This window comes from Nematolebias whitei, chromosome 8 (genome assembly GCF_014905685.2).
Source record: "Nematolebias whitei isolate Nwh7 chromosome 8, NemWhi1, whole genome shotgun sequence".
NCBI classification, from domain to species: domain Eukaryota; kingdom Metazoa; phylum Chordata; class Actinopteri; order Cyprinodontiformes; family Rivulidae; genus Nematolebias; species Nematolebias whitei.
This window is the reverse complement of record NC_056505.1, coordinates 33,378,421-33,390,207: the sequence shown is the minus strand read 5'-3', so window position 1 is coordinate 33,390,207 and position 11,787 is coordinate 33,378,421. Positions and strand designations below refer to the sequence as shown.

Here is an 11,787-nt window from a genome sequence, read left to right as displayed (position 1 = left end):
AATAGCACCTTCTCAGAGTGGATCAACCAGTTTGCTGCTGACAACCAAAACCAGCTGATCACATGCTCAAGAAGGACCATCAGCCTAACAATGGATCATTAGCACACTGATGGCTGTTTACTATTCACAGAGGGCTGAGTGATACTAGCAATCACAGCATTGTAAGAGGGGGATAATTGAACCCGGAGGCCTCCACCCCTGTTTAATGATGGATGGTTTCTTTTCACAAAGATGGCCTCCTTTACTCCTCTCTCAAACCATCGTTCCTCTTTATCCAGGATGTGAACATCTTCATCCCTGAAAGAGTGACCGCTGGCCTGGAGATGAGTGTAGACCGCAGAATCCTGGCCTGATGATGTTGACCTTCTGTGCTGGGCCATCCTTTTGGCCAGTGGCTGTTTAGTTTCCCCGATGTAAGACTGATCACAGCCCTGACACTGACCAGCATACACAACATTACTCTGTTGGTGCCGGGGGACTATGGCAACTAGGCAGTTTTCTACAACCAACAGCAGCTGATTAACATCTCAAAAGCACAAAAAATATCTCAACTACAGCCCCAAATCTCAAATGAGTTGAAAAGGATGTTCTGTGGACGCATTCTCATCTACCTGCCAGTTGTGCTCGAGTGTCTGACCACTGAGATCCTGGAACTAGCAGGAAACACGGCTCATGACAGTGGAAGGACAGGATTGTCCTGCTCTGCAGACTGTTGGGAGGAGTTCTGCCCGGCATTCAGGTGGTCCTACAGCCCGGGGGAACTGAGAGGTCAGCCAAGTCTGGGTGGACTGATCGGATGGCATCTGCATCCAGTTTCTTAGGATCCACTTTAAACTGCTTCCACTGCTTTAAACTTTAGTCTCAGCTGCAGTGAGGTGCTGTGGGGAGTCGGACTTTGTTTACCGTCAGTAAATAAACTCAAACAGCGCATATTTCGCCACCTTGTCACTTTTAATTTAAAAATTGTGCTCTGCTCTGTGGGTTTTTAGGTTAAAATCTTCATTATCTGTTGCCGTTTGTAATGTAAATAAAATAAAAAATACGAACTCTTCCTGGTTAAAGTGCACGCATTCTCCGGTAAAAATATCCCAGTTTTTATATTGTGACGTCCTGCTGGATACTGAAATCGAGGAAAATGTGAATAACCATCACTTTATTGTGTAAATAGTTACTGTCGGCTGTAACCATGTCAGTACAACAACAAACTCATTAGTGAAAGCATTCTCTGGTAAAAATATACCAGTTTTTATATGAAAGGCTGGTTGCATAATATACATTATAACCATTTTGGTTTTAGATTTAAGATATGATGTGTACAATTATGTTGTTGTGTTGAATTTTAGGCCAAGAGTTGATTTTTCTCAGTTCATTTCTTCACACCAGGGGCGATTCTAGAAGCCTTTTTTAGGGGCCTTAGCCCCCCAGTGTTGACAATGGCTCTTGGCTTGAATAACAGTGGGTATTAGCATTAGAATTATTGTAGGGGGGAACTTTTTAATGTGAGGTCTGTGGGTCCTCCCCCATAACATTTTGAATAAAGTAGCTGCCATTTCCTGCATTCTGGTGTATTTTAACAGGTTTCAAAACATCTATGTTTACCTACATAAGTAAATACTTGATTTAATAACTGTTTTAGAAAGCATGGCACAAGAAGTAACATGAAGCTTTTTGTTTGTCTTTAATTTAATTTAATTTTTCTACCCAACAGAGGAAGCTGTTAGCTCTGGAAGCAAACTGTTAAACAGCTTTGGACACAAAGACCCTTGTCACACACTTCAAAAGAGCAGGTAAGATCCATAAAATCTTGTAATGTCTGCCTGGTGAGGCTGATTAAATAATTATAAAATATGATACGTGAAATAAAGAAAAAACAAGCTTCTGTAATTTATATTTGCAAATGTCACATTTTCTTGACTTAATTTCAACTGTAAAGCTCGTTTTTGATCAAATATTTTTTTCCAAAAGAAAGGCCAACAAATTGTAATTTGTAGTCACTGTAACCCTATTTTGACTCGTACACTGTCTTCTTTCACTTTTAGGTGACACAAGGCTCTGGACTGGTCCAGCTGTGGAGAGATGAGGTGGAACACCAGACCTGCAATGCTCCAGTCTGTAAATGATGCTCTAAAGTCTGGTAAGATGCACGACATCATGCTTCGCTGAAACGAGCTCATTACCTCGACCACATAGACTGAACTTCTTGAGGACGTCGTCCAATGTATAATAACGCCTTTAAACATTTTTATTTGTTGAGTTCTCTGCTTGGTACATTCTTCTTCTTTTTTTGTTTGTTTATTTAAACAATTTAAAACATGACAGTAATGTCACTGTTTAAAGGAAACAATTGCTCAATAAATTAGTAAAATGCAACTTGTTATGTTTGTGTTCTTTCATCTACAGGTCCTTCTCAAAAAACTAGCATATTGTGATAAAGGTCATTATTTTCCATAATGTAATGATAAAAATGAAACTTTCATATATTTCAGATTCATTGCACACCAACTGAAATATTTCAGGGTCTTTAATTGTATTAATACTGATGATTATGGCATACAGCTCATGAAAACCCAAAATGCCTGTCCCAAAAAATTAGCATATCATGAAAAGTTTCTCTAAACAAGCTATTAACCTAACCATCTGAATCAACGACGTAACTCTAAACACCTGCAAAAGATTCCTGAGGCTTTTAAAAACTCCCAGCCTTGTTCATTACTCAAAACCACAATCATGGGTAAGACTGCCGACCTGACTGCTGTCCAGAAGGCCATCATTGACACCCTCAAGCAAGACGGTAAGACACAGAAAGAAATTGCTGAACGAACAGGCTGTTCCCAGAGTGCTGTATCAAGGCACCTCAGTGGGAAGTCTGTGGGAAGGGAAAAGTGTGGCAGAAAACGCTGCACAATGAGAAGAGGTGACCGGACCCTGAGGAGGATTGTGGAGAAGGGCCGATTCCAGACCTTGGGGGACCTGCGGAAGCAGTGGACTGAGTCTGGAGTAGAAACATCCAGAGCCACCGTGCACAGGCGTGTGCAGGAAATGGGCTACAGGTGCTGCATTCCCCAGGTCAAGCCACTTTTGAACAAGAGACAGCGTCAGAAGCATCTCGCCTGGGACTGCTGCTGAGTGGTCCAAAGTTATGTTCTCTGATTACAGTAAATTTTGCATTTCCTTTGGAAATCAAGGTCCCAGAGTCTGGAGGAAGAGAGGAGACACAAAATTCACATTGCTTGAGGTCCAGTGTCAAGTTTCCACAGTCACTGGGGTGTCATGTCATCTGCTGGTGTTGGTCCACTGTGTTTTATCAAGCGCAGGGTCAATGCAGCTAGCTGTCAGGAGATTTTGGAGCACTTCATGCTTCCATCTGCTGAAAAGCTTTATGGAGATGAAGATTTCATTTTTCAGCACGACCTGGCACCTGCTCACAGTGCCAAAACCACTGGTAAATGGTTTACTGACCATGGTATTACTGTGCTCAATTGGCCTGCCAACTCTCCTGACCTGAACCCCGTAGAGAACCTGTGGGATATTGTGAAGAGAAAGTTGAGAGACGCAAGACCCAACACTCTGGATGAGCTTAAGGCCGCTATCGAAGCATCCTGGGCCTCCATAACACCTCAGCAGTGCCACAGGCTGATTGCCTCCATGCCACGCCGCATTGAAGCAGTCATTCATGCAAAAGGATTCCCGACCAAGTATTGAGTGCATAACTGAACATGATTATTTGAAGGTTGGCGTTTTTTGTATTAAAAACACTTGTCTTTCATTGGTGGGATGAAATATGCTAATTTTTTGGGACAGGCATTTTGGGTTTTAATGAGCTGTATGCCATAATCATCAGTATTAAAACAATTAAAGACCTGAAATATTTCAGTTGGTGTGCAAAGAATCTGAAATATATGAAAGTTTCATTTTTATCATTACATTATGGAAAATAATGACTTTATCACAATATGCTAATTTTTTGAGAAGGACCTGTAAGGTAGACATGGTGTGACCCATGTACTGGTTTTGATTTTTTGTTTTTACTGTAACTGACCTTCAAAAGAGCTAGAAACAGGGACTCAGCAGCTGATCCTCTGTAGAAAAATTATATTGACTACAGACCATGTATTATTTGTTTTATGACATTTAGTGAAGGTTTTTGTTTGGATTAAGGAAATAAATGTGTCTATTTCACCACAGATGAACTGTTCCTGTTGCCATATCTTTTGAAATAAAACTGCACAACACAAAGTAATTTAAACATGAATGGGTGGAATATTAAATCAAATTCAATGTATTTCCTAAAAATTTAATGAAAAACAGGAGCAGGACAGGAGCAGGAGTGATTCTGAACAGGAGCAGGACAGGAGCAGGAGTCATGTTACCAGGAGTGGGACAGGACAGGATTAATTTTTGTACTCTGGACAAGGATTGGGACAGGACAGGATTTTTTTTCTGTGGGACCAGGACAGGAGTGAAAATCCACTCCTGTGTCATCCTCTAGCTTGCAACCACCAATAACCAATACGGGCTGGAATTTTTTTTTGCTTTGCCCACTGTCAAGAATCTAAGAAAACAGCAAGTGGAGCAGGCCTTGTTTATTTAGTGCAGCTGTTAGCAACAATGAAGCTAAGCTAATCAGATCCACATTATACCTAGACCCACACTAGGTTTACAAGTGGTGCAATGGTCATAAAAAAAAGTGTTCCTAATGTACGTTCACATTTTCTATCCTCCACTTTTCACCATAAAGTTATCAAGTGTGTTACAAAAATATAAATTAAACAAAGAAACGCCATTCCCTGTTCGTTGTTTACACAGTTAGTCATGTATAATGGAGGTCTAAATATTATTTTCTGCAGCTGCTTTTGTTTTCTTTGAAGATAAGTAAAGATTTCAAACAAACAATGCATTTCATTGAGGATGACAAATATAACGTTACTAACACTGGATGTCCTCACAAACAGGAAGATCAATCTGACAGGACTCGTTGCTATAACTAATGACAACTGGGCTAATGTCACGAAAGCGGTGCAGCTGAACACTAACGTTAGCTTGCTAACTTAAGAGGCATGTAGCTATGGACAAGTGGGTTAGAGGATTGAAGGGAATTTGTTATTGTTGATATTTTTTTAAATTTTACACATCAGTTGCAATAAACTTACCATGTTCTGCAAAATACACAATTGTTCCCTGCTTCGTCTGTCCTAAACGTCAAAAGTGAAACTTAAAATGAACGGCAATGACATGACAGTAGTCTTTGTGCGCCCTCTGCTGGATACATTGTACAATTACGACTGGTTCCAGCAACAAAGTTCATGCTCAATCATCCACGTACCAAATCTAATAATGCTCAGTCAGGTCATCTGGATAGTTTCTTTTTGCTAGAGAGTTTCACCCTCTATCCGGAGGACTTCATCAGTCTGAGGAGCTGGAGGACTGGTTCCAGCATTTTAGGGGTGAAAATTAGAAGCGCTTATATCGGTACATAATGGGACAATTATCGCAGATAGTCCCCAAACGTCTATATCAGCCTAAAACATCAGCCCTGCTCATATATCGGTTGGGCTCTAATATATACATTTAATCTGTGAAATGCAGAAATTGGTGAAAAGCAAACAATACATTCAATAAATAATTTATTTTGAGCTAAAGCACCTTCAAGTTCTTTTGTTCTGATTCTAACAAACTTTCTGTTCATTTTCATGCCAATATTATAATATAATAATGAAAGCAAAATGAAAAAAGAATTCCAATAAACAACAACAAGAATGGGTCAGATACCTTTTAAACAAATATAGCACGATGCTCAAGGGTGTCAGAAGCATCCGTAATGTGTGTGTGTGTGGGGGGGGGGGGACACAATGTGTGTGTAGGTGTGTGTGTGCGCGCACACAATGTGTGCATGCATGTGTGCGTGCGTTAAAAAAAGTGTTCACTAGTGAACAAAAAAAGCAACATTTCATCTAGATTTCCTTTAATTCCACACATTTTAAACATGTTTTTCACCAAGTTTGTGTAAATTCATCTGTGGGTTTTAAAGACATTTTAACTTTAATACACTTTAATACAGACCGTCTGGTCGGCACTATTTGTCTTTATAGAGAAATAAAAAACATCACCACTAGACATTTTTACTTGTGTTCAACACTACTCATCTAAATGATGTTTTTCACGAAGCATGAGGACAATAAGGTGTGGGGTTTTAAAGACATTTCAACTTTAATGCACCTGAACACACAGCGTCTCTTACACCTGCAGCGTCACAGTTACTGCTAAGCTAAGATGCTACGTAGCGCTCCTCTTTTCTCAAGCATCCTGCTAACATGAATATATGTTTATGATCAACCCCCCCAGTCAACAACTGCCCGCACAAAGCTGCTAAACTGGCGAGTGAGTAACACAGAGGCGTCTCCATCTCCTCCACCTGTGCGCATTTTCTGCAGGAGGAGACGCACAGAAACACTGCAGGTGTTACACCATATTCTGTGACCGCCGTATATTGTGACCGTGGCAACAGACTGAGGTGTTTAGAGGTGGAGGTAACCAGGAAAACCTGGAGTGGAGTTTTAGTGGCCTGAGTATTCTCCTATTAATCAAGTGGAATGGATTCGTTCACGAAGAAAGAGAAACTGTGCCGACTGAACTGTTTTATAGTAAAAGTGGGGGGGTCCAAATGAACGTTTTTTTAATGTGGGGGGGGACTTGTCCCCTTCACATATGTGATGCCTATGATGATGCTGAAGGCCGCTTGGTCACAACAAACCTGACAGGATTAACAAATGATGAAACAGATGTGGACATATGAGAACTTTGTTAGCTTCACTCAGCTGTGCAAGTTCAGTTTAGTGGAATAAAGACAATTATGATCATATTGATCACTACTGTATGTAGATTTGAGAAAAAATACTAAATATTAAATGTGACAAACCACTTTAAAAAAAAGGCAAAAAAATTAAGAAGATGTTGGACAAGTTTAAATTAGGCAGAGTGAAGCTGTTAAATTGTTTGTCACTTCTGTAGGAATGGAAAACGTTACAATTTGAAATCATGAGGGATTAGAACATGTTGATCTGCTAAAGCAGAGAGATCAAAGTACAGTCTATAGAGCACATTTTATGCATTTAGTTCTATGTTGTTGTGCAGATGCACTGGTTTTATTTCCTTCAGTCAAATCACCTTAATTGACAAAGTTGGCAATTTTTTAGATTAAATCCATGTAAAAAAAAAGAAAAGTGAATGACCTATAGACAACTAATTTTATTGAAACTCTTACAGCTCATTAAAACAGTGTTTTATTTACTGTAAAGTGATTCAGTTAAAAACAAGTCTCTAATAAATATCTGCATATCTTTAGTATGGGACAAAGTAAACAAAAATGTAAAAATAAATTAGTGGTTTATTTTACAAAGATAATAGCTTGGACAGATTTGTTGGTACCCTTTCAATGACTATTATTTTGTTGCATTATAGTGCAGGTTTGCAGTAGCTCAGTGCTCAGTGCTGTGGACAGTCCTGATCTTGTATGTATGTGGAATCCTGAGGCTGCAGGATGACGCACAGACTGCGTCAGGAAGGGCATCTGGCGTAAAACAATTGCCAAATCTTTCATGCAGGTTCACTCTTGGTGGCAACCATTGCAGAAGGCAGCAGCCAAAATAAAAACAACAACATAAGATGTTTCAAGCAATGTGAGCGTAATTAGTATCGCAGGTGACTTCAGGCTCTAGATCAGCCGTTCAGTCTAGAAGAGAATATATATGTCCCTGGGTAGTTTAGTATTGTTGTGTGCCTTAGATAGAGAAATTTACTAATTGGCTTTTATGTATGTTCCTGTAAAGCGCCCTGAGACAACTTAATTGTGATTTGGCGCTATAGAAATAAACTGAATTGCATCATACTGGACATGGAGCAGAAAAAGAAAAGGTGAGAGCGGTCTGAGGAGCTCAAACAGAAGATTATAAATATTCATGAAGGTAAAGGCTGCAAGACCGTCTCCATCAGGTTCATGTTCCTCTGGCCATAAACATACAAGGCACGTGGAATTGTAAAAAACCTCCCAGGATGTGGAAACGCTATCCCATAATCACACGATTAGTGTGACTTGTAGAGAAAAATAAAACCAACCAAGCTGAACCCTAAGGTCAAGTTAAGTCATGTTCTGATCAAATCATTTGTCATGTTTTGAAACATATTTTAGAGCTTAATGTTAGAAGACCCAAAAGGACTCCACTGTTGACATGAAAACAGCAACGCCAAAACAAAATTCACCATTTTTATTCCAACAAGCTTTTAATACGTAAATATGTGGTGACATTTCTGGTTTTATTTGTGCTATTATGTTGTGTTTTCTTGCTTTTAACCTATTGTCATTTTAAGTACTGTTTTTTGTTAAGCACTTTGGTCACCATCACCATGGTTGTGTAAAGTGCTATAGAAATAAATAAATAAATAAAATAAATAAAAAGCACGTTGACAAGGACCAAAGTTTCTGGGACTGATGAGCTCAAAGTAGAATGCTGTGGCTCCAGTCACATCAGTTGTTTGTTTTTGATTATTTTACTGTGGAAGGGTAACAACAATTTTATCCATGTCCATGAATAAAGTAAAAGCCCTAAGGATCTAACATCGTCTAACAAATTTTTTAATGAAGTCAAAACTGACTATTTATAGTATGTATTTTTAAATAAATATCAGTGCATGTTTTAACATCCTTTGAAGTATAGATGACTGAAGGGTTGAGAACGGCACTTTTAAAATATTCAGATATACAGTCAGTCAGATTAGTTACATCTCTGTCTGAATATCACAGACCTTGCTGTGTTAATCACCACCCCTATCATTTGTATAAATTAAAAAAAAACATTTTCTCTTGCTAGATGTGGGTTTTTTATGTTTTTTCCCCCTCCTGGAAGGGCATAGAGTGCTTTTGCATCATCGGAAGTGAATAATCAAGAACAGAACTTCCCCTCTATACAAACTCATGTGGTTTGTGGCAACAGAAAAAGCACACGTGTATAAATAATGTAGAGGGGCTCCTGCTGCTCTACTGTCACTGTGAAAGACACGGTGATATTTCACAGGCCCTGGGGAGTCACTGCCATGAATGTTTCAGATGTATGCTGGACACAAACACTAAAAAGGACGAGTTACATTCTGGCTGCTGCAGAGCTTCATGTCAAGCTGACCACTCATTTGAATAACATGTATTGAAGCAAAGAAACTTCTGGAATAATTATGACGGGGCTCCCGTGGATGAAGTCTGAGCAGCACTAGCCTACCATGACAAAAAGGGTTCATTTCACAATTTTAAATTCACACTGCTTATTGTACTGTGACAAAGCATGATGCCTGCCATCAAAAGGGATTATTAGACCCAATCAAATGTGGACACTGGGAATCAAAATGGAGTAGAAATTGCAGCTAAGTGTCAGTATCCTGCCTTGGTAATAGCACTGGCAATTGCTTCAAATAGATTAGAAAGTTCTGACAGTATGCGAGAGTCAATAAAACAGGAACTTGAGCAATGTGGTAAATAAATAAATTTAAGGAACAAAAGTCTACACTTTTGCATGTGATTCAAGTCAGATCTGTTGTGCGTCCACGCCTTCAGCAATAATAAAACCCCTTTTGGTAGCCAGGAAGATGAGCCCAAATGGACTCACCAACAGGGAAACAGTACTTTACAAACTGTAGTTAAAAAGTTACAGCTTGTAACTTGGAGCTATATCGACGGCACTGAACCTATGGCTTTCAGTGTAACCTGACAACAAGTTAGGATACCTGAGGCTGACAAGAAGGGCTAAGATGTTGTCCTGCTAGCAGCAAAGCGACCAGTTGACTCTGTTGCTTCAAAGTTATTCAGTTACTTTCACGATTATACCTAAGAAACACACAAGCTCAGTAAATTGATCACTACTCACTTTATGTGCAGTGTCATCGTGATGGACTTCGTTACAATAATTAGCAGGAAGACTTGAGGCTAACATCTTTGGTAAACTGATGTGGCGACTCCGACGACCTCGGTTCTGCCCTCTCCTGTTTTCCGTTCGCCGACTTGTTTACTCAAAAAGATTATCTCGAAAACTGATGGCAAATATATCTTCTCTTCGCTATTGTTGCGTTGCTAACAGATAACTTATTGTTTGAACGGGGGTGTCAAAAAGTGACTCGGAACTTTAGTTTAACAAAAAATTTCCAGCTTCCTGGACTGGACGGTTGGATGACGTAGTTCAGAGGGTGGCGCTGATTGGCTGTAGGAGGAAGGGCGACGTGCTGGACGTACAAGTTGAGAAACACTGGAATGGCCACACGGCGTTAGGCAAGGTCGTTGGTAGCCATCTTGTAAGGAGCTGCGTGTATCTACAACGCACACAGGTCTGCGTGGTGCTTTGCTTCCCCTAAAGTGGCTCTTTCTAGCTTTGACCAACAGTAACAGAAAATATTTATAGTTTTACTCACCGCAACAGTACGACGCAGAGCCCTATAAAGAGAGAGTTGCGACACTCTTTGAACTCGCCGATACGCGGTCACGTGGTTCATGCATCTTTTTTTTTTTTTTTTTTTTTTTTTTTATTAAAGATTTTAATCACACATTACAAACATCTGTTTGCCAGGGGTATAGATATTAATGTAAAAGAGATAATATTCTAGTACAAAACATAAAAAAACATGAAATTATATTTACAATTTATACAGAGTTTAAATTCACATTAAGCTTTTCCAGAGTTGAGATGGTTTTCATTGCCTTTTGGTTTTCCAGTCCATTAATTGAGGTGATGTATTGAAGAAGTTCTTTGCTGAAATGGGTTATGTTTGGTTTGGAGTTGGACCATTTTTTCTTGTGAATGTGAAACTTTCCCAGGAGAAGTAGAAGTTGGGTGAAGTGCAATAAGTCTTTATTCGTGCCTTTGTCTTCAAAGCCTAGTATAATGTCTTTCTCTGTAAGCTGAATTATTTGTCCAGTTTTTTGCTGTATGAATTGTTGCACATCTCTCCAGAATGAGATTGTATGAACACATTGATAGAATAAATGAGAAATCGTTTCTATGTGTAGTTCACAGAATGTACAAGGTCAATGTCAAGTTTAAATCTTTCCAGTGTTTTTTTAACAGGATATACATTATGAATAATTTTATATGAAACCTCTTTAACTTTGTTTGTTATGCAAAATTTTTCCCCATTTAACCACATCTGCTTCCAGTTAACTCCTTCAAATATGGAAGACCAGAAAAATCTACCAGGAGGCAGAGTAATCTTCTGCAGACAAGTTCTTATGAGTTTGTTGGAGCATGTTTTTTTTGTTACATCAATTCCATCCAGCATTACGGGGCTTCTAAGTTGGTCTCTAGGCAAATTGTTCACGTTTGTTCCTTTGAAGAGCTGCCTCATAGATTTTGGTAGAGCATCAAAAACTACAGCATACTCTTTAGGTGTTACAGGAATTTTAAGTCTAGTCAGAAATTCAGTGTATGTCATAAAGGTTCCATTATCATTTAATAGTTGTTGTACGAGCATAATTCCATTTTCCATCCAATTTTTGTAGTAAAGCGACTTGTTCTTATATAAAATATTCCCATTGTTCCAAATGCAATATGTAGTTGGGGAGAAGTTGTGTTTGTAGGCAAGTTTCCAAGACAGGAGAGCTTGTTGGTGAAATCTCGATAACTTAATAGGTAATTTTTCAATTTTATAATCACATTTTAATAAAAATTGGATTCCTCCTATCCGCTTAAAAATATGGTTGGGGAAAGTGTTCCAAAGCGTATCTTTTCCTTTTAATAAGTTAGTTAACCATTTAAT

The 11,787-nt window shown here is 39.0% G+C and overlaps 1 protein-coding gene across 1 annotated transcript in view; it reads right to left on the bottom strand.

Annotated features, from left to right (window-relative positions):
• LOC119414075 (hexokinase-2) overlaps window positions 1-10,217 on the bottom strand; it is an 82,150-nt gene extending 71,933 nt beyond the window's left edge. The window contains exon 1 of the mRNA XM_037681193.1: window positions 9,909-10,217. Coding sequence (XP_037537121.1) covers window positions 9,909-9,974 — 66 coding nt within the window. The 5' untranslated portion in view covers window positions 9,975-10,217. The remainder of the gene's footprint in view (window positions 1-9,908) is intronic.
• Window positions 10,218-11,787: the final 1,570 nt, after the last annotated feature.